The sequence below is a fragment of the Aulostomus chinensis genome, chromosome 16, assembly GCF_037954235.1.
Source record: "Aulostomus chinensis isolate RoL2024-O1b breed Wild chromosome 16, RoL_Achi_v1.0, whole genome shotgun sequence".
Taxonomy (NCBI): domain Eukaryota; kingdom Metazoa; phylum Chordata; class Actinopteri; order Syngnathiformes; family Aulostomidae; genus Aulostomus; species Aulostomus chinensis.
In genome coordinates, this window is record NC_141335.1 from 15,609,324 (window position 1) to 15,636,337 (window position 27,014).

At 39.8% G+C, this 27,014-nt stretch overlaps 1 protein-coding gene across 5 annotated transcripts; it reads left to right on the forward strand.

The window, feature by feature from the left end:
- LOC147247672 (rap1 GTPase-GDP dissociation stimulator 1) lies at positions 1 to 26,860 on the forward strand. Of its 5 annotated transcripts, none has more exons than XM_086179606.1 (14): positions 1 to 233; positions 4,817 to 4,921; positions 5,072 to 5,194; positions 5,625 to 5,750; positions 6,459 to 6,587; positions 6,997 to 7,122; positions 19,774 to 19,917; positions 21,110 to 21,241; positions 21,450 to 21,584; positions 22,404 to 22,529; positions 22,931 to 23,070; positions 23,157 to 23,283; positions 23,795 to 23,923; positions 24,455 to 26,860. In XM_086179606.1, exons 1-14 carry the CDS (start codon positions 221 to 223, stop codon positions 24,580 to 24,582), a joined length of 1,683 nt encoding a protein of 560 aa, XP_086035732.1. In that variant the 5' UTR covers positions 1 to 220; the 3' UTR covers positions 24,583 to 26,860. The 5 variants fall into 5 exon arrangements, with proteins under 5 accessions (XP_086035732.1, XP_086035733.1, XP_086035734.1 ...); XM_086179607.1 differs by having other exon boundaries at positions 24,387 to 24,525; XM_086179609.1 differs by lacking the exon at positions 1 to 233 and adding an exon at positions 583 to 601.
- The last annotated feature ends 154 nt before the right edge of the window (positions 26,861 to 27,014 follow it).

Genomic DNA, 27,014 nt, shown 5'->3' on the forward strand with positions numbered 1-27,014 from the left:
GGAGGATAATGGGACTGAGGGAGCAAGAATGAGGCTGAGAGATACATACAGCAAGAAGGAGTGACAGAGTCCAAGACCACCTGACTGCAGGAAGTGAGGGTATCTCCTCTGTTAGCCACACACAAACACACACTCACCTATTCACACACACACAAAACACACATTTGCACATTTAAATAGTATTTGCAGGCAGAGGCAGTGAGGCAGCCGACCAGCAGCCATGACAGACAGTGGTGAGTAGCTACCTTGCATCTAGTATGTGAATCTGCGATAGATAGATAGATAGATGATTTTGTGTGTATGAGAGACAGAGAGTGAGTGTTTGTGTGTGTGTATATATATATATATATATATATATATATATACCTGTGCGAGTGCATTAGTGGCGTACAGTAGCAGCAGTAATAAGCACCATTGGGTTTCCCCAAATCACTCTTTCAGAATGATAAGTAAAATGCTTATTTGCTAACTTGTCAAGTGCAAAGACAAACAGACATAGCAGAAGGACAAAGAGGATAGGTACTGAAATGGTAACCTGACAATTGCCCTTATATCCCTCCATGCAGGCTATTTTCATTCGTCTTACAAAGGATTAGCTAAGGTGATTACCATCGGCAGGTCTCTGGTCTGTGTGTTTGCAAGTTTGTGATTATTTCATGCTCACTGTGGAAGGCAGATTGCTTTATTCCACATTTGAACCCTTTAAATGTTATTGTGCAAAACAATGGATCATTATTGACAAATTGTACTTTCTTTGGATATCTGCCTAGTTGCCAGGGGTAGGGAAAAAAGAGAGAAATATTGTAATAATATTTAGGTCAAGGTATAGTTAGGTAAGGAGTTAGAATACACAGTAAGTATTTGTGTTTGTCGAGGGTAACTGTTGGAGGAAGAGGGTATAAAAAGGAACAAATAATTGCAGGACATGGACAAACACACACAAATACACACAGAGTTTACTATTAATCTAATTGTGAAGTGCAGAATTAGACAATGTGGATGTAATATCCAAAAATCTTGGGCTGGTTAATTTACAATATAGAAAGTAGTAGTCGGATTAATAATATAAACTCAGTTGCTGTATGTTTTATCTGTATCTATATCTTGTATATTTGTTCATGCAAAATACAATGATAGGAAAAAAAAAACATCCTCAAGTGGGATTGAGGAAACATGCATTGCAATCAAATCTCTTCATACAGATCTGAATATGTTGACAACTCATTGATCTTGAATTGATTGCATGTACGCAGTGTGAAATTAGCACAAGGAAACCACAAGTAGATTATTATTAACTTTACAATTCGACAATTTCATTTGGCATACGCTTTTGTCTAAAGTGGCGTACAACACAAGCAAGAATTAAGACTGGAGGGAAACCCTTAGTAAGCACGACAAAATGCTTAAAGTTTGATAGGCTGCAGATGCTGCCATCCAGTAGCAGAAGTGTCATTTTTTTCCCCTTAATATAATTATCCACAACCAATAATTCAACATCAAAAATACCTTTCAGCGTTCAACGCTGTTACTCCCTAGTCCAGGGGAAAAGAGGCAAGAGCATGAACAAATACAAGACTGATGTTTGCGAAACCTACAGACAACAGTTTATTATCAAATGATCATATAAACAATGAACAAGTTGACAGAAAATAAAGGAAAGTATTGCTTCAGGGTAAATCCAGGCCAAAAACAACAAACAAAATAAGCTGTATTTTAACCCAACTGACTAGCACTAGAAAGAAAAACAAAAGAAACAGAAGTTAGAAAACTAAATCTGACTCCCTGGACTAACAAAAAAAAAAAAAGGAAAAAACAGGAGATCAAAAAAAATGAATGGCAATTTTCTCCTACTGGTTCAGTATGTGTGCTAGATTAATATACAATACAAAAAAGTGCTTATTAACAAAGTGACAAAAGAAAAAGTGCTGAAACACATTTAGTGGCACACTACCGACAAAAGAGCCCAAAACAGGCTAAAGAACAGAGCTGAGGCTCAATACAGGCTGCTAAATGAAAATTACAACTCTATAGTTACACAGCTCAGGCGAAAAAACACACGGAGGCAAGCAAGGAAGAGTGTCACACAGACAGCCCTGGAATGCGGACCAAACAACGCAACATATGAAGGGGATCGTCTTGCTGACAGCTAATTGGGCTCGTTGAGTCATGTGATTCAGCTGTGGAGGGCCAATGGCTGGCAGTTGGAGGCGGGATCTGTCAAAAAGCACAGATGGGAGGACAACAGGAGTGCCCACTTTATCTATCACCCACTTAATTAACTTGTCAATAAAACAAGGCATTCCCCAGTTCCTGGAAGACAGCTCTGGTAACCCCCATCTTCAGGGCCAGAGATCAGACACTGGTGGAGAACTACAGACCCATTAATATACTACATGGGATCTCCAAGGTAGCTGTGAAATGGGTGGTGAGGCAGCTTACCACTCATCTTAACAAAGGCCAAACACCACTACACCCAGTGCAGTTTGGCTAGCCAAAATAACCATTCCACAGAAACAGACAACTGCTTTTTCATTGAGAATATAAAAATGAAACTAAGGGGGCATTGTGGGTGCAGTATTTTTAGACTTAAAGAAGGCCTTTGACACTGTCAAGTTCTTTTGTCAAAACTCACTTTTGTCTGGGGATGCCGTCAAATGGATGAAATCATATTTAACTGACATAATGCAAAGCAAATGCATAAATAACAGTCTACATAACTAAGCTATAAAATACGTGTCTCTCAAGGATCTATACCAGGCCCCCCTCTGTTCAGTCAATACATCAATGATTTGCCCACAGTTTGTCCATCAGTGCACATACAAATGTATGCAGATGACACTGTCCTCTATGTGCATGCTAAAAATAAACAACGAGCTGCACACCAACTGACTGAAGCCATGGGCCATGGCTAACTTATTCAACATAACATAAGCAAAACTGTTTGGATGTATTTTTCAAGACAATCGTCTGAGTGTTGTAACTCTGCTGTGTTAGTTAAAAAAGACGTCAGAGTACCTGACTTTAAATATTTGGGACTCATTCTAGGCTCACAACTCTCATTTCAAAACATAAAAAAAAAAAGGTAGCCAACACCATTAAATTTAACCTGAAAAATTTTAAGCATATACAGTAATACCATTCTTGCCAATGAAGGCTGCAAAGCTCTTCTTGCATGCTATGCTCTTTTTCTCATTTCTCTTACTGTTTAACCAGCTGGTCACAAGCTAATGAAACAACTTTGCAACCATTTGAATCTCTATATTAGCAAGCATTTAAAACACTGGACTGAAAGGCAAACAGTTATCATCATTGCCCTATACTGAAAAGTTACAATTTTTTTTACTTTGAAAACTTAAAAAATGTCTCTGATAACTGTCTCATCTTAAAGGTACTTCATGGGCTTGCTCCATCCCCACAGCATCAGTTCATAAAACAGAAAAATAATGTCAATAGAATCTCCACAGCAGCCACCAGAGGGGACTGTATAGTGCAGTACAGACAAAGCAAGTTAGGACAAACAGCCTTTTCAGTCAGAGCACCCAAATACTGGAACACTCTGCCCATTGAACCAAGGGAGTGTAAAAGCTTTACTTTACTTTGGATTAGGGAAAATCAGACCAGTAACCACATACCAAATGCTTAAACCCATGAACATAATTTCTGTCTTTTTACCTCCTGTCTTTATTAAAAGTGCAATCTACTGTGTGCTGTAACATTTATCAAGAGGGTGCAATGAGAGGTGTACATTGTCTGTTTGAGGATGTTTATGTCTTTTTAATGACTTTTATTTTTCTTTCTTTTCTTTTTTATTTTTCTATCAGCTTTTGTATTTTTATATCCATCCATCCATTGTCTTCCGCTTATTCCTATTAAGGGTCACAGGGGGGGCTGGAGCCTATCCCAGTGGCTACGGGTGAGAGGCGGGTCGCCAGTCCATCGCAGGGCCAACATATATAGACAGACAACCATTCACACTCACATTCATACCTACAGTCAATTTAGAGTGTCCAATCAGCCTCGTCCCCAATTGCATGTCTTTGGACGGGGGGGAAGAAGCTGAAGTACCCAGAGAGAACCCACGCAGGCACAGGGAGAACATGCGAACTCCACACAGAAAGATCTTGCGCCAGATCTCCACACTACTTGCGCCCGAGCCAGGACTCGAACCCGGAACCTTCTTGCTGTGGGGTGACAGTGCTAACCACTGCACCATCGTGCCACCTCATTATCAAAACCTGTCAGTAAATTGATCTGATGTATCTGTGAGGCAAATGTTGATAGACAAGTGAAAAATATCACTTAACCGCAGTAACTCTGAGGGATGCACAACATTGTTCGAGAGTGCATCTGAGAGGTTGTTTTTTTTTCCACTTTTACAATTTGAACTCTTCTGTTAATCAGAAGAGAGGCATACAAATATAAAGTCAGTTCCTGCTGCTTCATTTTTGACACCATGTAATTTTTTATTGTGGATTGTTATTGGCAGTGAGAATTTCTGAGGCACCTGCATACATTGTGGGTTTGTATAATTTTTTTTAGGATATAGTGCGAAACAGCATGGCAGAAATGTTTTTTGTTCCACAAGATTTGAAATTGCCATCCTATAAAAAGACGGGAATGGAAAGCATCGCAAGATTTTCAGCCTTAAAACCAATCTCAAACCACCAAATTCAAAAAGGCCATGTTGGAGTTCTCTATAAATGATTCCACATCGCTGCAGTCCTATACTATAACTGTTACAACTTGACAGGGAAAGGATAGATTTTTGAGAGTCTTTAATCTAAATTTTTGTTTGGTGTTGGTGGGTGCGTTGCAGACTCTCTGAGTGAGGCACTAAAGGCCATCAGTGTGAGTACAGAGCTGATTGAGGAGGAGCTCAAACCTCATTTGGATACAGTGCTTGCTGCACTCTTGGAGAAGAGTAAGTCATGTAACACAAGCACACGTGCGCGCGCACACACACACACACACACACACACACACACAAAATTTCAAAGTTCTGAGTCACATGATGATCAAACCCACTCATTGTGTTATTTTTCTTCCATGCTGTAATATTGTGTGTCCACAGAGAAAGATGCTGCTGTTGAGATCACTAAAAGTGGAATTCTCCCCACGTTGGCTCAGGCTTTACGGACTAAAAGTAGCCTGAGCTGCCAGGTTGCTCTGGTGCTGGCAGAGATGGCTCGAGAAGGTATACCACTTTGTGTTTTTTACTTAAACATAAGGAGAATGATGTCGTAAGTTAACGTAAAACAAATGTATGTTTGTAGCTGTAAATAATTATAGAAACATTGATAAGACAATCTGATGATCTTAACTGACCACACACGCACAAAGCTTGTTTTCACATTTTCATGAATGGGGAATGCTTCTGTGTTTGTCTAATTAATCATTTTCAGCACTGTAGACTTAAAGTATCAAATATGACATTGCAGCAAGTCTGAAGCAAATCAATGCCCATTACACCACTTACCTGCCTAGTTACCAGAGTAAATTGCTTGTATTGTGCCTGTCTGAAAACCATGGGTGTGTTTGTGGATGTGGACCCACCAGTTTACTTGGAAACATTTTTGACTACACTTATATATAGACATGTTTTCATATTTGTGAATGTCTGGAAGCTGTTGTTAGGGAGCCATGCATTGAAGCAGGCCTGGTCAAGGTGCTGGTTCCTCATCTGAATTGCAATAACCAAGAGATGCTGTTGAACACTGGAAGGGCAATTGGACGCATCTGCTTCGATAACCGTGAGTTTTCATGACTGATGAGCTGGTGAAGAGGACACAGAGTCACAGACGGCAAACCAGGATTCAGATATAATTACCCTTATCCACAACGCAAAGGCGCTGCTATTTTACCCTGCAATTATTCCATGCTGTCATCGTTAGCTCTTGCGTTTAATGTGTAAATGTAATTCCAGTTAAGCAGTAAGACAGTGGTGAGGATGACTTGTGCTGCCTCTGTGTGATGGTTGCTAACACATCTGTGCCACACGTTTCTTTCACTGTAATCAACTGAAGTTGTACTGACTGAACACTCACTGAAAAAACTGACCAGTTTCACAGAAACAAATAAAGTTGTTAACCACTCCGTAATTAACCTAGATCAATCAACACCACAACCCAGTTTCATGCTAATCACTGTGCTAAGACCGGGGCTATTGCCCATTCATGATTCTATCCCTGTTCCTCTGACTGTTGATTAGCTAAACCTACTGTTCACCAGCTCCTGGTCCTTGTCTCAAAGAAATCACAGGTGCAATTCAGTCTTTGATTAAAGGAAAATCCTCCCAGTCGTCATAAGATCAATGCTTTCCTTTTTGTGATCATCTGTTAAATCAAATTAGATCTAGCATGTTATCAGAGAGTGCCAGTGAGATGATGCAGTTAAATAAAGGGGCTATCATGTATATTTTGCAATGAATCCAGCTCTGTTATTAATAACTCTCCCTGCAGCATACCAACAGGACCAGCTGGTCCAGAGTGGTGTAATCCCCAGACTAGTGACCATCATGAGGGAGTATCCAGAGAATGATCCGCTCGTCAATGTGTGCCTGCTGGCCCTCTGTAACCTGGCTGACATGGGTAACTACTGAGTCATCTTTATTATCATATTCATTGACAGTTTCTCAAGTGTACTGCAGAAATCAAGTGACCTTGAGCATAAGCTGTAAAGTGCTGAAAGATTAAAAATACAATGATTTTGTTATACTAACTGGCCTTCATTGGGTATTAGTAAGTGCAACAGTTTGTAGACATGAAACAATTTTGAGAACAAAGGCAGAAACAGATTTGTCTTCCTCAACATCAGCGTTATATTTAAAAAGAAGAATCAACTAAAAAACTGACAAAAAAAACAAAGATGACATCACATTTTTGTCAGGCCAATACAGAAATATTCAAATTGATACTGCTGAAACTGTCAGATATATGATGACTGTATGTGGTAGTCACCTCGCACACTGTCTATAGTTATAGACCCCTATGTTTGCAGACTCTGCGCGGGAGGCCCTGACAGAGCAGGATATGGCGGATATTTTGATATTCCAGCTGAAACGGGCACCTGATGCTGAACGCCGACATGTAATTCTAGAGATACTGAGCTCACTTGGAGAGAGTGGTAAGACAAGGCAAATTCACATCTAAATCCATCATACTGTATATGTCTGCAAATATGCATGTATTTTTATCTTCCCTGGACCACAATGTACTCCCAAGAAAATTTTCATGAATATGTGTCCTTGAGTTTTGGGTGTAATACTACTTGTGCTTTAGTACTAACTCAACTTGCAATTTTGATAACTCGCAGCTTTAGTCTGACTTCCAAGTCCATGACACAGCCTAGGACTTGTAAGATGTCCAGCACAATTTGGGCTTGTGTACCCAAGGGACTTAGATGACCCCAACTCTGACCCTTTTTAAAAAATTATGGACTGATGCAGTGGGGATATGACCAACCATGATAGTGATAGTCCAGATGTCGTGTAGCCTAGCTAGCCGATAAACTTCAAAATGATCTGCATCATGAACTAATTTTAGCATGCCCCTTATCTGTTTGAACAGAATAAATAATCAATAAATAAATGACTTTTAACCCTGATAACAATGAAGCACATGGCTACCTAACGTGCAGAATTATGTCACACAGCTTGATAAGAAGAAATGTACATACTTTTTGTCCAAATTATGTACAAGGTTTCTGAACCCAGCTTTCTCCTCTGAATATATTGGCACTTGATCCATACAGATATACTTTGCAACTGTCCTGTTGAGCCTTTTACCACCATTGCTGTCCTTTATGGGGTGCCGTTTGTAAAGCAGCCCATTGTAAAAAAAAAAACAACAGTTGGATGTGGTCACATTTAGCTTAAAACAACATTTTAAAAAGTGATGTGAATTTTTGGAAGTCATTTTTTCCCCCATATTTACAACATTTGTAAACTTACATTAAAAATCTTACATTAATAAATCTAAATATTAAATATTAAATCTAAATGTTAAATGTTCAATCTAAATTGAACATCACAAAGACACAGGTAATCACCTTCAACTATATACCAAGCAAAACGATCAGACAGACTTATAAATTAAACTGGGAAGCTAAATCCATAAAATATTTGGGAGTGATGGTCACTTGGGACTCTAACACACTCTATGAAACAAATTATTGTGACATAAATGATAAGATAAGAAAAGACATAGCAAGGTGGACAATAAAAGTACTAGATTTTACTTCCAGAATTGAAGCAGTTAAAATGAACGTGATGCCTAGACTGTTGTACCTTTTCCTAGCACTTCCAAGCAGAATTCCAGAATCCCAATTTGCGGCATGGGATAAACAGATATCGAGGTTTATTTGGGCAGGAGCTAGGCCAAGGATAAAACTTAAAACACTACAATTACATAAGGAAACTGGGGGCCTAACACTACCAGATCTTAGAGAATATTATTATGCATCTCAGATGAGATACATTGTATATTGGTGCTCCCCAAGATATCAAGCAAGATGGAAGGATATTGAGATGAACCTGGGCCGGGATCCCCCCCAGACTAGACTTGGTGGTAAGGAAAACTCAGGTCAGAAGGGTGATAATTTCATTATTGAAGAAACAACTGATATTTGGAACGAGGTTGTCAGAAAGTATAAATTGGCTGGAGACAGTAAATGTCTGATCTGGCCCTCTCGAACGCCCAGGTTTAGACCTGGAGAGACAGATAATACTTTTATTAAGTGGGCAGAAAGGGGGATGATGGCTATATACACACTGATGGAGGGCCAATCTTTCAAAACATTTGAAAGGCTTAAAAGAGAGTTTAATTTAGAAAATACAGATCTATTCAGATATTTACAATTGAGGCACTTTTTTGATACATAAATTAAAAAAGGAATTACAATAGAAGGTAACGAAGTAATTGCAGTGTTGACTTGCTCTTATAAGCAAACACCCTCAAAAATTGTCTCGAAACTGTACAGGGGATTACAAAACAGAAACAGAAGAAATACACTACATGTAAAATCAAAATGGGAGAAAGAACTGAATATTGAGCTGTCAGAAAGTGACTGGCATTCTATGTTTAAAACACAACATACCTCGACCAGCTCCAAAAGACTGAGGGAATTTGGATGGAAGAACCTGATTCGTTTTTTTATCACGCCGCAAATCAAAAGTAAACAACTCTCAAAACAACAGTACTGCTGGAGAAAGTGTGGAGAGTTAAACCCAAATCACTTGCATATTTTCTGGCTATGTACAAAGATAAAAACATTCTGGTTAAAGCTTATCGCAATTCTAGAGGAGATACTCCACTATAAGATCCCTAGTGACCCCCAAATTATGTACCTGGGTCTGATTTCAGAGGGAATAATCAAGAAGGAGGACATCTACATTTTCAAAACTCTGACACTTGCAGCAAAAAAGACAATCACAAAGAACTGGTTGAAATGTGACCCTCCTGATGTGGGTCAGTGGCTGGACATCGCAGAAGGAATATACTCAATGGAAAAATTGACCTACAGATTAAGGACAAAAACAGAGATTTGTGAACAACGCTGGGAAAAATGGACTGCATACAGAAAAAAGAATAGGCTGAATTTACAATAGAACTCAGGGAGAAAAAAGAAATTTAAGTTTGTAATGGCAGATTAGTGCTACCCCCTGTTTATGTTTGTTTAATTTCATGTTTGTATCAAGAATTTTTATTCATTTTATTTTATTTTTTTATTTTTTCACTCTGTTTGTAATGTTTTTGTGAGAAAAATAAAGTTAAAAAAATGTTAAATCTAAATGTTAAATGTTGAATCTAAATCTTCCGTGCGAAACTAAATATTTAGCTAAATTTAGTAAATTCACATTGCTGGAAACCGGAAGTACCAAAATAAAAGCTCGAGAAAGACAGTTTTGAATGTCCCTTCTCGGTGTGCCGCGGGATACTGTATATGCTGTACTGACTACGGCCAGCCACCAGGGGGCTCACTTTGGCTGAGTGATTATCTGCACCTATGCATTTTACTGTGTCGCTGGCACTCCCGCGCAACACGGAGAAGGGACATTGAAAACTGAGTCTTTCAAATGAAGTTTCTGCCAACACGTTTTTGTTATTTTAGGTAGTTATTATCGTGATGACGTCACCCTAAATCTCCCTCCCCCAAATTGGTTTTAATCCGTTTTTTCCGATCCTAGAATTAGCAATCCAAGCTTCTCGTGCTTTTATTTTGGTACTTCTGGTTTCCGGGAGTGTTAGCTAAATATCTAGTTTCGCACAGAAGATTTAGATTTAACATTTAGATTTAGATTTATCAATGTGAGATTTTTCCAAGTTTACATATGTTGTTGTAAATGTGGAAAAAAATGACTTCCAAAAATTCACATCACTTTTTAAAATGTTGTTTTAAGCTAAATGTGACCAAATACGACGTTTTTTACAATGGGCTGCTTTACAAACGGCACCAAACGGTCCTTTGGGTACTTCATATGCTGTTGAAAGACATCTTGGAGAGTAGGTTGCTTCTGAGTGGGTGGTGTCACCCTGATTTCCCCTCATTAACCTTGTACCCTGAATCCTGCCCATAGTCCCTCAGGCATTGCACAAGAGCCAGTATAGATGTGGATTTCCATCCATCCATCCATCCATTTTCTTCCGCTTACTCCTGTTAAGGGTTGTGGGGGGGGTGGGGGTGGAGTCTATACCGGCGTCTTTCGCCGAGACACGGGGTACACCCTGGACAAGTCGCCAGTCCATCCCAGGGCCAACACATATAGACAGACAACTATTCACACTCACATTCATACCTACGGTCAGTTTAGAGTATCCAATTAGCAGGGGTAGTCGTGCGCAAAAATGGTGGTAGTGCAGCTGGGGGTAGAGTTCTTGTATGTAGTGTAGTGTGTGTATTAGAGTCCAGGGGCAGGGGGTGGAGGGGGAAGGTAGCTGGTGTAGTTCAGCTTCCTGACAGCCTGGCGGAAAAAGCTGTGAGGCTTTTCTCTGAGGGCAAGAGGCTGAAGAGGAAATGAGAGGGGTTGGGGAGAGTTACCAGAAATGCTGATGGCTCTGCGGGTGAGGCGGGTCTGGAAAATGTATGTGAGGGAGGGCAGTCGGTCAACGATGATCTTGGTGGCTGTATTCACTATGCATTTCAGGGTCTTCCTGCAGGAGGCAGTGCAGCCTCCATACCACACAGTAATACAGCCAGTGAGGACACTCTCAATGGTACCTCGGTAGAGGGAACACATGATGGGGATGGAACGTGTGCTCTCCTCAGTTTGTGGAGGCGTGTCTGAGCCTTGTCCACTAGTGATGTAATGATGCTGGTCCATGAGAGGTCCTCAGAGATGTGCGGCCCAAGGAACTTGGTGCTGGTCACTCTCTCCACAGCAGTCAATGGTCAGCAGGGGATGCCATAAGTGACCTCTCCTGAAGGTGACCACAATCTCTTTGGGCTTCCCTACATTGAGGAAGAGATTGTTGTCCTTGCACCACTGGCTCAGTAAGCTCACCTCCTTCCCATAGTTGGCCCTCCACAGTCATATCATCCGCAAACTTGATGAACTGGTTGGCGCTGTAGCTTGGTGTACAGTCTTGGGTCAGAAGGGTGAAGAGTAGCGGACTGAGCTCACGCCCTGGTGGGGCTCCTGTGTTCGGTGTGATGATCCTAAAGGAGCTGCTGCTGACCCGCACATTTTGTGGCCTCCCTATGAGGAAGTCCAGCACCCAGTTATGGAGGTGTGTATTTAGTCCTAGGTGACCAAGTTTTTGTGTTAGCTGCTGGGGCATGATTGTGTTAAATGCTGAATTGAAATTGAGGAACAGCATTCTTATGGAGGAGTTCTTGGAGTCTAGGTGGGTGAGGGCTGGATGTAGAGCAGCGGAGATGGCATCTTCTGTCGACCTGCTTGACCTGTATGCGAACTGATACGGGTTTGGGGGGGGGGGGGTGATGGACTTAATCTTGTCTGTGCCCAGCCGCTTGAAGCACTTTGTGATGATGGACATCAGTGCTGCAGGCTGGTAGTCATCGTAGCTTGATGGGTGGGGCTTCTTTAGTACCTTTATCACTGTTGCCGCTTTGAAGCATGTTGGGACAATTTATAAGCTCAAGGAAATGTTGAAGATGTCAGTGAGGACATCCTTGAGCTCCTCAGCACAGTCCTTTAAGACACGTCCAGGTGTCTTGTCTGGTCCTGCTACCTTGTGTGGGTTGATCTGGAGAGGGTCCTCTTCACGCTGGCAGGAGCCTGTTCTTTCCAGGAAGGAGTTTGTCAATGTGCCCGAAGAAGTCATTTAGACTGTTCAGCAGTGTGATGTCACTCTCACAAGTCTGTGGTGTAGGTTTCTGTGAGGGTCTGAATGCCACACCAGAGAGACTGTGCGTCTCTGTTGTTGCTGAAATGTTCAGATATTTTCTTACTGTACTGTCATTTTGCTTCCCTGATTCCACGGGACAGGTTGGCTCTGCTTGTCCTACAGTGTCACTGGCCCTTAAGGCTACGTCCTGAGCCCTCAGGAGCCTGTGAACCTTCCCTGTCAGCCATGGCTTCTGGTTAGCATGAACAGATACAGTCTTGTAGTGAGTGACATCATCAGTGCATTCTGTGATGTATGCAGTAACAGCCTCTGCATAATACCTCTATAGCCCCTTTCACACTGCACCGAAAACGTGGATGAACACAGGTGTTTGGGCACTCTTATTTGTACCACACTCAACCAATTATGTAAGATTTTAAAGATTCCACATGCCATTTCCCTAGTTTCAAATTTTATGTTAATGGTGTATTTAATAGCATTAGAATGTTTCCATAGTCAAAAGGTACCTATTGTCACAGCTCAATACATCTAGCCATTTTAGTCACTCAGTCCAAAACAGGCTGTTTGGGCTTCTGCCCCCCCTGTGTTGTGATTGACCAGTTTCTTAGGTGTCTGAAATCTTACAGCCATTACCATAAATTGATTTCACATTATGAGGTAACCTGGAATATCAGGATTGCTGTAGGTAATTGCTGACTATGGCTGAGTCCTTTGACCCCTAGCTCTACACTGAAACACTGGTAGAACAAACAGAGGTATCAAGACCAGGGAATTTCAGTGAAAAAAATTATTTTATACCTATCTTTAGAGAGATGTGTAAAGTTGGCGATGTAATCTCCTTCTATCACTGTAACTTTGATGATCGACAGAAGGTACTTTGTGGAAAGGAATGCAACTTGAACATTATATTGTATTGTAAAATACTATGTTTCAAATTTTCATCTGAAAAGTAACTTGAAGTTCACACTGTAGGAAGGCCATTTCATTTGAAAAGACAATGTGAAAGTGAAACACATCCTTCTTCCTGGATTTATTTTCATCCTGTGCAGTCAGTTCAGCTTTGTGGTTTTAGTCTTACAAACAGCAGAGTAAGAAGAATATCCTTTTCGAGGGCTAAATGAGTTTTAATATATCTTTAATAGCATAGTACATTTGTAATGTTACAGTTGATATTTAATTTACTTCAGATCAGCTCTGTTATATACAGTATATGGCACAATTTTTAGATTTTCAGATTTCCTTATCAGCAGTTTTGTTTCAGTCAGTTGGTGTTGGTTCCATCTTTCAAATACAGTTTGCCTAGTGTCACGTTTAATGTCTGCAGTTGGTGAAACAGTCCCAGCTTCCCATTGCGAGATAGGACCTTGGTGTCCCTTCCTGCCACTATGTAAGGATTTATGTGTATTGGACTTATCATTCCACAACAGAGCATTCAGCATGTTTAATTCTTAGCATTTAACTGTTTGCTACTGGTCTGGGTCCTTTGCCTGCCATGTAAAATGAGCCTCGTGTATGAGGCTTGCACACTTACAGTAGGGGGCGCATCCATTTATACAGATCCCCCGGGGAAGGTATGACTTTCATGAGAATAAGTCTCTACAAGGACTCCTGGTTTGTTGAGCCAGGCAATGGCAGCATAAGAAACTCGCTCTTGACACTTTTAAATAAACAACTGGAATACTTTAAAAACGTACAAGTACAGTTAGAGGAAGATAGCGAATGCCTAGAATTAAGTCGAAAAAGGTAAAGCAGTTGGTGTCACCAGATAGGGAAAAAGTTAGTCAGTTAGTTCTGGCTAGCAGCAAAATGAAGGATGATGATATGGATTCAGACAATGGCCAAAAGCAAACAGAAGAAACAGGCCTGCCCCTTATACTGAAAGAATTAAGGAAGTTTTGGAAGGACAGCATTCAACAGCTGAAAGAGATTTGTGATGAAATCAACAAAACTAACATGAGAATCGAGGTGGCAGAAGAAAGGATTGACACAGCCGAAACTCAGATACAAGCAGTGGAAGAAGCAGTTACGGAACTGCACAAGCAGGAGACCGGGGAACCGAGAGAGAGCAGGCAAAGTTGAGGGCTATAAAGGAAAAGCTGCTGGCCTTTAGACATCAGGGTCCGCAGTGACTGTAAGAGAACTGTAAATCATGAAAACCCAGAGAAGAAGGGTGAGTATACATTTTAAAGAGGGAAACCTGGAGAATTTCCCTCAAAAACACCATCTGGGCTTAATAATGGTTAAAATGAAGACCTCACCTTTTTTTCAGCTGTCATTTTTTTGGTTGTGGTGTTTCTACATGTTTTGCTATCATTCTTTGCAGCCTTTGGGGTGGTACCTGTGATATATTTAGTTAAAGGTGAATACTTTGATGGGAATGAAGGATCCTCCTTTTTTCCTCTTTCTTCCATTCATTATTGGACACTAAAAGCAAACAGTTGAAATAGCAATTTGTAATGTGAATGGTCTAGTCCGCCCTATCAAGAGAAGTAAGATATTGACCAAACTGAAAAGAGATCAAGTGGAGTTGGGCTTTTTGCAAGAAACACATCTATCAGATACAGAACATGCTAAATTAAAAAGAATGGGCTTTAAGTGTCATTTCTCATCATCATATGCAGCTGGCCATAGGAGGGGCGTGGCAATATTGTTTTTTTCTCAGAGGGTATTTATGTGGCTCATTGATAACTTTATTGAATATTAATGCTCCCCCTAATTCTGAGTTTTTTTTAGACAAATATATGATTTGATAATAGCAGAATCTCAAGGTGTTCTAATTTTTCTCGGGGGGGGGGGGGGCTGCAATGTTAGATTTAGCCCTAAACTTTACTCTTCAAAAGTACATGTTGCTCAACCTGGTCACTTGAAGAAAAGGATCAATTTGGTAATGAAGGATATCAGTTTAATAGATGTGTGGGGGGAGTTAAATCCTCTGAAGCGAGACGATACATTTTTTTCTAATCCACATTTGGTATATTCAAGTATTGACTACTGTCGAATGTTTGGTAGAGATTTACACAGGGTGGATGGTTGATGCATAGGGATTATGGACCTTTTGGACTGCGGGCCTACGTATTTAAAATTGTATCTCGAACAATGTCGAAGAGACATGTTATGGATATTAAACACTCACATATTGAATCATATGAAGGACCAAATTAAAAAGGATATTATTGGGTTTTTGGATCAGAATGACAATGGAGATTTTACATTTCCAATATTATGGGATGCATGTAAAGCAGTGCTAAGGGGTACAATAAACTTTATACAGTTCTCATTTAAAGAGAGCTAAACAAAAGGAATTAGATCAACTGTAACAGCTGGAACAAACACATGACACAAATGACGAGAAAATTAAAGAAGCACTTAGGAAGAAAAGGAATGAAATAAATGAGATCCATACAAAGTATATACAGAAAAAGTTAACAAAGTTACAAAACAGAAATATGAAGGGGGAGGGAAAGACAGTAAATTGTTATCTTATAAACTGAAGACGCAACAGGCAGAGAACTCAATCCATAAGTTTAAAAATGATGACTAATTTGATACACTATAAACTGAAAAATATACAAAATAGTTTTGAGATATATTTTCAAAGACTATACTCGCAACCTCAGGTTGACAGAGTAAAAATGGAAGCATTCTTTGAGAAGACTCATCTTCACAAATTGACTGCCAATCAGAGTAACCAACTTGCAGCAGAAGTCACAGAGAAAGAAATTAAAGCAGCCATAACCCATCTCAAATCAGGTAAGACCCTGGGCACAGATGGGTTTCCTTCAGAGATGATGGGAGGTTCACTGATCCCTGTGTTGCAATTAAATACTTAAAAAGAGTGTGATACCCCTCTTCTTAGAGGGAAGCAGTAATCCAAAGGAGGGGAAGTATAAACTTGAATGTAGTAAGTATAAATTAAATGTGTGTTAAATCAGGATTATAAGATCTTTACACACATACTAGCCAAGTGAATAGAGGGACTGTTACCATAAATCATAAGCCTTGATCACATAGGGTTTATTCATCAGACAAACTCAAGATAACATTAGAAGGACCTTGCATGTAATAAGTGGTATAACAGATAATTAGATTAGATTTAGAATTAGAAGCAGTATTAGTTGGACTGTATGAATTGGTCTATTTTGTTGAGAGTCTTGGATGAATTTGGTTTTCACAATTCCTTTATTAAGACAATACAAGCTCTTTATGATAACACAAGGGCAAGAATTAAAATTAATGGAGTAGTTTCAAACCTCTTCTCACTGGAAGGTGGAACAAGGCAGGGCTGTCCAATCAGCCCCCTTTTATTAGCAATTTTTATCAAACCCCTGAGTCAATCGATTATTCACAATAAAAACATTAAAGGAATATGTATGAATGGAGGCAAGCAAAAGATCTCCTTGTTTGTGGATGATATACTGGTACAATTATCCAGCCCAGAAAAATCTCTAGTACAGATTCTCATTTTTGGAACAATAAAGATTGTTCTTTGGTTATAAATTGAATGTTTCAAAGTCACAGATTCTCAGTTTTAACTACAGCCCCTCAGAAAATGTGAAGAAAAGGTACAATCTTCACTGGAAAGCTGAACCATGAAGTATCTGGATGCAAATTCACCAGCAGATCTGTCACAACTGTTTTCACTAAACATTCTCCCCCTGAACAACAAGATTAGGGAAGATATTAGGAGATGGGATTTGATACCATTTATTAATTTTGGATCTCATATTGAATCAATCAAAATGGTTATTCTGCAGAGATTGTTGTATCTCTTTCAGTCCCTTCCACTAAATACTTTTGGGCAAAAAGTATTTAGTCAGCCACCAACTGTTCAAGTTCTCCCACATAAAAAGATGAGAAAGGCCTGTAACTTTCATCATAGGTACACTTCAACTATGAGAGACAGAATGGGGGGAAAGAATCCTGGCAATCACACTGGTCAATTACAAAAGTTCATCTCAATACTTTGTTGTATACCCTTTTGTTGGCAATGACAAAGGTCAAACTTTTTCTGTAAGTCTTCACAAGGTTTTCACACACTGTTGCTGGTATTTTGGCCCATTCCTCCATGTAGATCTCCTCTAGAGCAGTGATGTTTTGGGGCTGTCGCTGGGCAACAAGGACTTTCAACTCCCTCCAAAGATTTTCTATGGGGTTGAGATCGGGAGAGATCTGTACTGGCTTAAGCAGGGGGACACGTCTGGCACTGCAGGATTTGAGTCCCTGGTGGCGTAGTGTGTTACTGATGGTAGCCTTTGTTACTTTGGTCCCAGCTCTCTGCAGGTCATTCACTAGTTCCCCGTGTGGTTCTAGGATTTTTGCTCACCGTTCTTGTGATCATTTTGACCCACGGGGTGAAATCTTGCGTGGAGCCCCAGATCGAGGGAGATTATCAGTGGTCTTGTATGTCTTCCATTTTCTAATAATCGCTCCCACAGTTGATTTCTTCACACCAAGCTGCTTACCTAATGCAGATTCAGTCTTCCCAGGCTGGTGCAGGTCTACAATTTTGTTTCTGGTGTCCTTTGATGTTTCTTTGGTCTTGGCCATAGTGGAGTTTGGAGTGTGACTGTTTGAGGTTGTGGACAGGTGTCTTTTGTACTGATAAGTTCAAACAGGTCCCATTAATACAGGTAACGAGTAGAGGACAGAGGAGCCTCTTAAAGAAGAAGTTACAGGTCTGTGAAAGCCAGAAATCTTGCTTGTTTGTAGGTGACCAGATACTTATTTACAGAGGAATTTACCAATTAATTCATTAAAATTCCTACAGTGTGATTACCAGGATTCTTTCCCCCCCATTGTGTCTCTCATAGTTGAAGTGTACCTATGATGAAAATTACAGGCCTCTCTCATCTTTTGAAGTGGGAGAACTTGCACAATTGGTGGCTGACTAAATACTTTTTTGCCCCACTGTATATCTGACCAGCAGTTTCAGGAGTGAGATAAACTCAAGTGCCAATAGGAGATAAATGGTTGATGGGTAAGTTAACTGAGCTGGGAAATCCTTGGATTTGTTTGTCACTTAAATGGTGGAACAAAGTAATAGCTCAGAATAAGCTCAAGGAGGCGATTAAAATTTTGATATGGTGTGCTTTTGATCCAGACTTCCAACCTAAAAACTGGGATCCAAGGTTGAAAGGATGGATAACTCTGTTGACAGCATATTACACATTTTGAATAAGGGGACAGTGAACAATTTTCAAAACCTAAAGACACAATTTGGTTTGAATAATGATGATTTCTATAGATTCTTCCACGTGCATCACCATATTGAGCAAATTCTGAAGGAAATTAAACAAGAGCACTGGTAAAATATTTTATTAAAAGTGTTTATAAGCGGATACGCTTTAGGCTCAAACCAGTAAACTATCTCAAGACTCTATAGGGGTCTGCAACAAATGAAAGTTAACTCACTCCATGTAAAACAGAAATGGGAAAAGGAAGGGAACTTAGTTCTAAATGAAGAAGCTTGGGAACAGATATGTTAGGTTCAATGGAAGACTTCAAATTCAACACTATGAAGAGAGTTTTGCTGGAAAAAACCCTCTTGGGTTTTTCATCGCTCCAGGTCAAAAAAGACACTGCACCAGTTCAACTGTATGCTGGAGATGTGCGGATCCCTGTCGGCTAATCTTTTTCACATATTTTGATCATGTTCAAAATTTTTCCCTTTTTGGCAGGAGGTGTATACAATTTTGGAAAAAAATAATCCAGATGTACATTTCATTTGAGTTTGTATCTTTATATTTTGTGCTCTACTATCAGAAAATGTCACTTTTGAGGATAAACATTTATTTCAAATTCTAACTGCTGCTTGTAGAAAAACCATTACAAGGAAGTGGTTGAAACCAGAGACTGACAGCTGATGAGTGGATTGACATAGTATACGATATTTTCTAGATGGAAAGAATAACCATTGCCATAAGACTGCAACAAGATGCATTTTTTAAAAACATGGGAGAGATGGATTGGATTAGTTAGATATTTACGGCCATCATTTATTCAAGGCTATGTCGTGGTTTTTAATATCCCTTTTTTTGTTTTGTTTTTTCTTGCCTTTGTTTTGCTTGAAAAACTTAAAAGTATACCCCACAAGTTATATACCCCTGTTCTCAGAAGGGTAGTTCCTACTCTGTATTTTTAGGGACTTATTTCAGTTTTTATAGTGATTGGATTATTAATTTACCTCTGTATTGTTTATGGGATTACAAACACATTTGAGTGTGTAATTGTAATTAACAAACTGGATGTATGAGAGTTTTGTTTTGTTAATGAACATGTGTACCATGGAAATGCATAATAAAAACCGAATTTAAAAAAGAGAGAATACCTCTCTACTTAGGAAGCATGCATGCATGCAGGCCTTGACTGGAGTGGCTTTCATATCCATGTTTTTAAAGGCAATTCTATTAATAATAGCAAAAGAATAAACATGATATTGAAACTTACACTGATTGTATTGTGCCATCAGACACACTGAAGCTGCAGTTTGCAGAATCAAAAGTACCAGAGGCTTTATCAGAGATGATTTGGGGTCTGCAGGGTGGTTCTGACCCCCATGATCTCTGCAGTATCAAGATCGCCTCCAACCTCATAGTGTCCCTGCTCTTGGGAGGTGAGCTTGTTTAACATCTTTGTAGGCTTCTGTCTTTCACATCATTCACTCTGTAAAACTTTTAATTTACTGCATATTCTGCTTTGCCAGTAATGATCTAATGTCACTATGAGGAGAATAGTGAAGACCTCATACATGATTCAGTAGTTTCCTGTTAGGGGATAGCTGATTTGCAAAGATGGAATGTGAGTACTCTCTGGTGGTATGCAAATAGTTTTGAATGAAAATGTGTTTTCTTCAAAATAAGTTTTGTCTTTCTTGAGATATTTTTATGTCAGACCATCACATGGTCACTCACATTTGATCACGTTGCACGCAAAGCCATGCATGCATGGGGCTGGAGCACGCATGTGGCCATGCATGCATGCGGCCAGAGCCGTGTCAGTCTGTTGTCCTGAGGATAAACACATGCATCCTCTTAACTGCCAACCCTCATAAATTAGCCAGTTAGCCAGCACTGTCCTTGGCAAAAAATTGATCTTTTCATTCTAACCTCAGAATTCAACAGACTTACACAAAACAAGTTTAAAATTCGTGAACATAATCTGCACAAGTGTGTCTTGTTTCCCTCTGATTGTCCAATGTGTGGCTCCTTACTTCCTTTATTGTCTGACAATTTTTTTTTCAACCCCTGCTGTAGTTGAAGAGGGTAGGCTACACTACTGTATGTTAATCTTAGGTCATAATGGTGGTACTTGGAGTGCTTAATTTTTTTCTTGGGTGGTAATTGGTTAAATAACTTTAACAACCACTGTCATGGATGAACAAATGGATCAAAGCTTTAGAGCTGCATTGTCTGGTAAAGGTGTATCTCATCATCACTTGTTCCTGAGGTTTTAAAGATGTAAGAATTTGTTTTCATTTTCATCTCACTTCTGTGAATTTTTCTTGGTATGAGAGCAATGGTCATGCTTATATCATTGCATTAATATGTCTCCTGATACATAAATGTAGCAATAACCTTTACTACCAAACCATTCATGCTGGTTGACATATTCTGATGCAGGTAGATGTCTTTGGGCCTCACATCGCATTTCATCCCTGGTGTTGATGAATGTTGGACATGTCTTGGGCAGGGCATGTCTGAAGAAATAATTTGTGTGTGTGTGTGTGTGTGTGTGTGTGTGTGTGTGTGTGTGTGTGTGTGTGTGTGTGTGTGTGTGTGTGTGTGTGTGTGTGTGTGTGTGTGCAGATGAATCTATGCAGAAATGTTTTGGCGAAGGCTCAGGTACAGTGTACCAGGATGTTCTGTCGTGGCTGCAGAGCTCCAACACTCAGCTGCAGCTGTCTGGAGCTCTGGCCATTGCTAACTTCGCCAGAAATGGTGAGATATTTGTCTCTTTGGGAATGTAAATGAAGGCTCAACAAATTGCACACTTAAATTTTGATTCCAATAATTTTCTAAAGTAAAAACATACAGGCAAAATTCAACATCCTGATTGGGTTTGTATGAATATAAATGTCATAGTTTTGGTACTATCGTGTGTGGCTTCACATCTTGTAACCACTCTTTAATGCTGTGTGTGTGCTAGACAACAACTGTGTGAAGATGCTGGACCTCGGTGTGGTTCCTCATATCCTCACCTTGTTGGAGCAGCATGTCGATGAAGGAGATGTATCAGTGCAACATGCCGGCTTGAGCGCACTCAGAAACCTGGCCATTCCTGGTACTGATCCCAGCAAACCATAGAGACAGATTTCCATAAATATCGGTTTGTTGCAATTTTGTTGCCTTTGGTGCACATGACCTGGATCAGAAACATTTCTCTACTGATTATTGAGCTGCTTTCTCTCTTGGATAAGTCATTCCATCTCATTTTTACTTTTGCCCCTTTCCCCAAATCTTCTGAAAGTATTTGTATCTTGTCTAGGCTTTCCTTTTACTGAGCCCTTCATCTTGTTTTCATGGCAGGATGTATCCAGTATGTTCACTATGGTAGATCGAAGCGAAGTAAAATCTGGTCAACTGGACGTAAGTTTATCTTGAAGATAAACTTACGTCCAGTTGACCAGATTTTACTTTGCTTCGATCTACGATGACCTGGATGAATGAGAACCTACACAGACACGTTCACTATGGTAGTTTCCTTCCTCAGGGGACCATATGTCCTGCCAACTTTGGATGAACTCAAGTCACTGAATGTAATTCATTTAGTGACTCATGATAGAATTGTTGGATAGCACTAATCAAGGAGGAGCACCTTTTGTTTCCATGATGTATTTTCAAGCCCTTCTTTTCCTCCTGCTCCAGGAGCAGACCAGAGGCACTTGCTGATCATGTGCATGGTTCTTTTTGCAGCCTTTGTAGAGAAATTCAGTCTGGAAACAATATATAAATATTTCCACAGGGTAAAATTACAAATATATGAGAATTATATAGAGAACATAAAAACTTTACTCATTTGTCAGAAAACAGTTATAATATCTCTTTTAATCTACTTGAAAACATGAACATGTTAAATGCTAATGAAATCTGTGTCATCCAGTGACCAATAAGGTGCGGATGCTGGATGATGGGGTGACTGAGAGGATAAAGAGTCTGCTGCGCTCAGACATGCCACCAGTTCAATTCAAACTGTTAGGAACACTACGCATGATGGTGGATGGACAAGGTGAGCATCTCCATATGTATGCTGGTAGAGGTGTCGATCCACCAATACCTTTGACACTGAGGGAACACTAGATAAACTCCATTTTTATATTTTGTTGGTGTGGACTTAGATGGGAGTGATAAGTGAAATAAATAATGTGAGATGACTAAACAAATTGCCAGTGGTGTGTGGAGAGAAAGAGTTTGCTTCTATGCACTGTAACACCCTGGTTGACTTAAATGTGTCTGAGTCTTCCTTCTGGTTCTGTTGTCATCAAATCATCAATTTAAGATGTTAACCTTTAACCTGATTATTGATGAAACCTCGGTGTTCAGTATGATGTTCTGTAAGCATCATGCAAGTGCAACTTGTCGGATGCCATTTGTTTTCAATTGCCATCTTGCTCTTGTTGTGTGTGTCAGAGGAGGCTGCCTTGGTGCTGGGGAGAGATGGCATGCTGCTGTCTCGGGTCATTGAATGGTGTGACGCCAAAGACCATGCAGGAGTCAGAGGGGAAGCCAGTCGACTATTGGCTGCCCTCATACGACACAGCCACAGCCCTGTGAGTCTACATTTTCTTTCACCCAGCAATCAGTACCACAATCACACAAATACAGTAGAAATGTGCTGTCCTACTTTCTCTGACAGGAAGTGGTCCGAGCTGTAACACAAGCAGATGGGATTCAGCACCTTATATCCATGGCCACAAGTGAGCATGTCATCATGCAGAATGAGGCCCTGGTTGCCTTGGCAATTGCATCTGCAATTGATATTGGTAAGGCCATTTCAGACAATACATAGAGTTAAATGTTGGCAGCTATATGGATCAAGCATGTCCTAATCACAGATTTGCTCAGGCAAAATGAAAGTCTATCAAATACATAAATGTTCAGACTAAATATGATGATGCAAAGTTATGAGATGGATTTTTAAAACGCTTGAATAGTATTTCGGACAGTGCTTTTTAACCCATTAAACATTACAAAAAAATCTGATCAGTAACAAAGATATAGCTTGTATCTCAAGAATTTGTGGTTTGGAATTTTTGCGATCTTTAGGTGTTAGCTGAGGTCTTGTGTAAATTCATTTGCCTTGCATCATGTGAGTTTGGTCCTTTTCATGGGCATGTCAGGAAAGCAGACACGTGAGAAATTAACTCTTTTTTCCTTTGCTAAACCTTTAAGTTGCCGTGTGTGTGTGTGTGTGTGTGTGTGTGTGTGTGTGTGTGTGTGTGTGTGTGTGTGTGTGTGTGTGTGTGTGTGTGTGTGTGTGTGTGAGCAATGCAGGATTAATGAAGGAACCATTTCAAGAGGCAGAGCTGTTGCTTAAGCTGAAAAAAATGTTGGAGGAATCTGGCGGGGCTGTGGAAGTCAAGTTCAGTGCATTAGGTCTCATCTGCAGCCTGGCTAACACCCGTACGTGTCTGCAAGTTTACCACTTAAATGTTTTATTTATAATTATAATGATCGTCGTTGTCATAATGAATAATTTAGATTTACATATTTGGCATCCACTAATGACTAGGGCTTCACAATTAATAAAAATGTTATTGTAATCATAATATCGCAGCTGAAAATTTCAGGAATGGGCAATGTTTGTTCAAGGCTAATTGTGTGTCATAATACCATTTTGAATAAAAAAATTTGGCGCTGAAGAGACTGCCTATCATCCTCTACTGACTCAAGATAATGTCTTTGTTTGAAACAGATCCCCCATAACCATCAGTCCATGGACATGTGAATGGGGTTTTTAGTGAAAATTAGAATATTGATGTAAAAATGAACATCCGTTCTAATGACACACATCTTTTGGCAATTGCAATATCTCTCAATATCTCTGAAAATGATTGCTGTTCAATATTTTTTTCTGTATCTGCAGCAATTCTGACCCAATCAGCAATTTTGTCCCATTGCTGTCTCTTCCTATTCTGTCCCTGTCTGCTGCAGACATGATGAAGGAGGAGCTGGACAGTGTGAATATGAAAGAGAGTGTCAGTAAGCTGACGGATCATAGCAGCAGTAAACTTGCCTCGCAGGCTAGCTCCATACTGGCCATCCTCAGTGACACCAGCTAAACCGGCACCAGGATCCCATCAGCTGCATTCAAGTTTAGTTTTAGGATCTTTAATGATCCAATGATCCTGCTGCACCAGTAGCCTGCCGCTAAAGCATCTGGTTAGATTCTATGATGTCACTTGTTTTGCTGCAATAATTTTTTGTTTAGTTAAAACTAATGTGTATTTTTGCATTCTAATTATATTTTCCAAATCTTATGACACTGGGACTGTCAGAGTAGAAGGCTCGGTCACAAGTCAAAGGATTCATTCAATTTGTAGTTTTACATGAGCTGAATTGTTGTAATGGCAATAATTTTCCTGATGGATTATGGGCAATCCAGTGTACATGTTTAACATACAAGTCCTAGTTTTGAGTTGTTAGTTTCAAGTTTTTAGTTTTGTTTAGCATGTTTTATTTGCCTATACCAAGCCAACCCCTAATCATAACATTGAAATATCAGGAAAAGCTGTTCATGCTGCTAAAAGGTATCATGGAGGTATGCAAATGAGGTGCTCTGTTATAGATAAGGATGCTGTATATAGCCCACCATATCTATAGGTCCCCATTCCTGGGGCACAATGGGCCATTTAATGGTCTGGTGAGGATGACAATGATGGGTGACATATATTACAACTTTCACAGGCACCTTACCTAAATCCAACTGAAGATCTATGTGAGATTTTAGACTGTGTAAGACAGCTTTTAATGCAGCAACACAAAAACAACACCTGAGGGGGATATCTTACAGAAGGGGGCTCATTTCTCCAGTTAAGTTTCAGAGATGTGTGGAATGTCTACCAAAACTTATTCAAGCTGCTTTGGTTGCCCAACGTACCACTGATACCCATTTCTCTTTGCACAACTTTTCTCTTTGTACATGTGGGTTTTCAGACCTTGGTAAACCTGCTAATAAAAGCCGATTGATCCCATCATGAGGAGTCAAGCAGTTGCCTTCCGGCTTTTGTTTTTTTTTTCCCTCGTTGCATCATGTTCAAGGTTACGAAATGTTATTATTTAGGGCTTTATACCATTTAATGTCTTTTGAGATTAAGACAGTTTTTCAAACTCAGTGCCAACTGAGTGATATTATATCATCAAAACTTGAGCACAGATGGGTTGAATTTGTAGCTGAGATGACAAAAAGTCATGGAAATTTCACTTCTCCATGTATATTGAATGTAGAGCTCTATCGAAGCTTGGAATTGTCAGAAGCTGGCCACAAATAACCATCTTTGGCCAAGAATTTTGTTCCCATCAATACTAAACAGAGCCAAGGCCATCAATACCCATGTCTGCGAGTGGATTATTTGACCCAGGACTGACTGCTGATTGAAGCTATTCCCTTTTCAGAAAAAGAAATCTTGGGTGTAAGCAGGTGTTGAGTGGGTTTTTGGCTAATTGGAATGGGATGAGACACTTGAGGAAGTCCTTTGTTTTCTACCAAGTGGAAGTACTTTCTCATTCAATGGGGAAATGCACTTTGTTGTTTTTATTCTTCCATAAACCCTAGTTTAAAACCTAAAGATCTGACTTTGCTTTTGGAAAAAAGTTACTAAGGACATTTTCATATCTGACTGTTTGGACAATGTTTCATGTTTTTGTAAAATTGTATACATTTGATCCAGTTAGTGCACCAAAAAACAACAACATACTGACGTCATTGCCTCCATGGACCACAGCTGACATTGACTTTACTGCAGACAAGTTTGTGTTGTCTGAACCTTCCAAAAATACACTACAAATACAGCATACCAAGGTTCACTGTGATCCAGACCTAGACATCCTCTTACGGTTTCGTGCTGGGAGACATCTTTACCACAGCAGTATTTCCATATGTAGTCAGAGCGCACTCCTCCTGCTCCAACTCTTTTGCTACACAAATGATTATTTAGCAGACTGCACAGCCATGTCCACAGCTAACACTCCATTCCAACAGACACTCTGAATTTCATCTTACACAGCAAATGAATGACAAGCTCCCTTCTGACAGAAGCACAATGTGAAGATGCCACATATACAACACTAAAAATGTATACAATCAGTAATACAAAAAGATTTGTCTGTTTGGAACATCAGTGTGTGTTAATTGGACGCTGGTGAAGGCTCAGCGTGTGTGCTTCAAACAAAGTCAATATCACGTCCCTGAATATGCTGTATTATTTCATGTAAACCTGTATAACACATAGTATACTATGTACACAGAAGATGATAACCCATATGTAAGAATTAAGAATGTATATTTTCATGGACAGGCAGTTCTGTTATTGAGAGACCTGAATAAAGTGGTGTGATGTTTTCCCTGAGTATAATTCATTGAATAGACAGCATGTAAATATTTTTTAACAGACTCCTCAAGTGATCAGCTCATTGAAGGAGCAGCTTCTCCCTGCCCAATATCAGATAGTTACCGTCATCATTCAATAGCAAACTTCAATTTTAATAATCATGT